This window comes from Otolemur garnettii, unplaced genomic scaffold (assembly GCF_000181295.1).
Source record: "Otolemur garnettii isolate 467f Iridium unplaced genomic scaffold, OtoGar3 scaffold00140, whole genome shotgun sequence".
Classification (NCBI taxonomy): Eukaryota; Metazoa; Chordata; class Mammalia; order Primates; family Galagidae; genus Otolemur; species Otolemur garnettii.
Genome location: NW_003852535.1, coordinates 4,853,552 through 4,854,528, shown reverse-complemented (window position 1 = coordinate 4,854,528; position 977 = coordinate 4,853,552). Strand labels below are relative to the sequence as shown.

The 977-nt window shown below is 69.6% G+C and overlaps 1 protein-coding gene across 1 annotated transcript; it reads left to right on the top strand.

The window, feature by feature from the left end:
- The first annotated feature begins 11 nt into the window (after nucleotides 1-11).
- LRRC10B (leucine rich repeat containing 10B) lies at nucleotides 12-977 on the top strand. Its single transcript, XM_003798746.3, has one exon. The coding sequence runs from the start codon at nucleotides 64-66 to the stop codon at nucleotides 940-942; it is 879 nt and encodes a 292-aa protein (XP_003798794.1). The 5' UTR covers nucleotides 12-63; the 3' UTR covers nucleotides 943-977.

Below are 977 nucleotides of genomic sequence, written 5' to 3'. Positions count from 1 at the left end.
CCGCAGGGGTGGGGCGATGCCGGGCGGTGGCGGAGGTGGAGGCCCCAATTGGGGCCGGTGATCATGGGCATCGCCGAGTCCACGCCGGACGAGCTGCCGTCGGACGCGGAGGAGCAGCTGCGCAGCGGCGAGCAGCAGCTGGAACTGAGCGGGCGGCGGCTGCGGCGGCTGCCCAGCGCTGTATGCGCGCTGAGCCGCTTGCAGAAACTGTATGTGAGCGGCACCGGGCTGCGCGAGCTGCCCGAGGAAATCGAGGAGCTGCGCGAGTTGCGCATCCTGGCGCTGGACTTCAACAAGCTTGAGCGGCTGCCCGACGGTCTGTGTCGCCTGCCACACCTCACGCGTCTCTACCTGGGCGGCAACCGACTGCTGGCGCTGCCCGCAGACTTCGCGCAGCTGCAGAGCCTGCGCTGCCTCTGGATCGAGGGCAACTTCCTGCGGCGCTTCCCGCGGCCGCTGCTGTGCCTGGTGGCGCTGCAGTCGCTGCAGATGGGCGACAACCGGCTGCGCGCACTGCCCGCTGAGCTGCCACGCATGACGGGTTTGCGCGGTCTCTGGCTCTACGGCAACCGCTTCGAGGAGTTCCCGCCCGCGCTGCTGCGCATGGGCCGCCTGCACATTCTCGACCTCGATCGCAACCGCCTGGGCGGCTTTCCCGACCTGCACCCGCTGCGCGCGCTACGAGTCTTCTCCTACGACCACAACCCGGTCACTGGACCCCCGCGCGTCGCGGACACCGTCTTCCTCGTGGGCGAGGGAGCTGTCGAGCGCATGGCCGAACGCGACGAGCCGACACCCCGGCCACCTCCCAGGCGACCGGCGAGGGCTTTTGAAGATGAGGAGGAAGAAGACTTGCTCATAGGGAGAGCTGGATCCCGGGGTCTGCGCCCCGCCGGGGGCAGCCTCCGCGCCCTGGAAGACGCTCCAGGTCTGGGCACCTGAGCCTACGTCTGTGTCATGGGCTGTGGCCACTCTGG

Excerpts from the sequence above, each read along its gene's own strand:
- LRRC10B (XM_003798746.3), top strand. The coding sequence starts at position 64 with ATGGGCATCGCCGAGTCCACGCCGGACGAGCTGCCGTCGGACGCGGAG.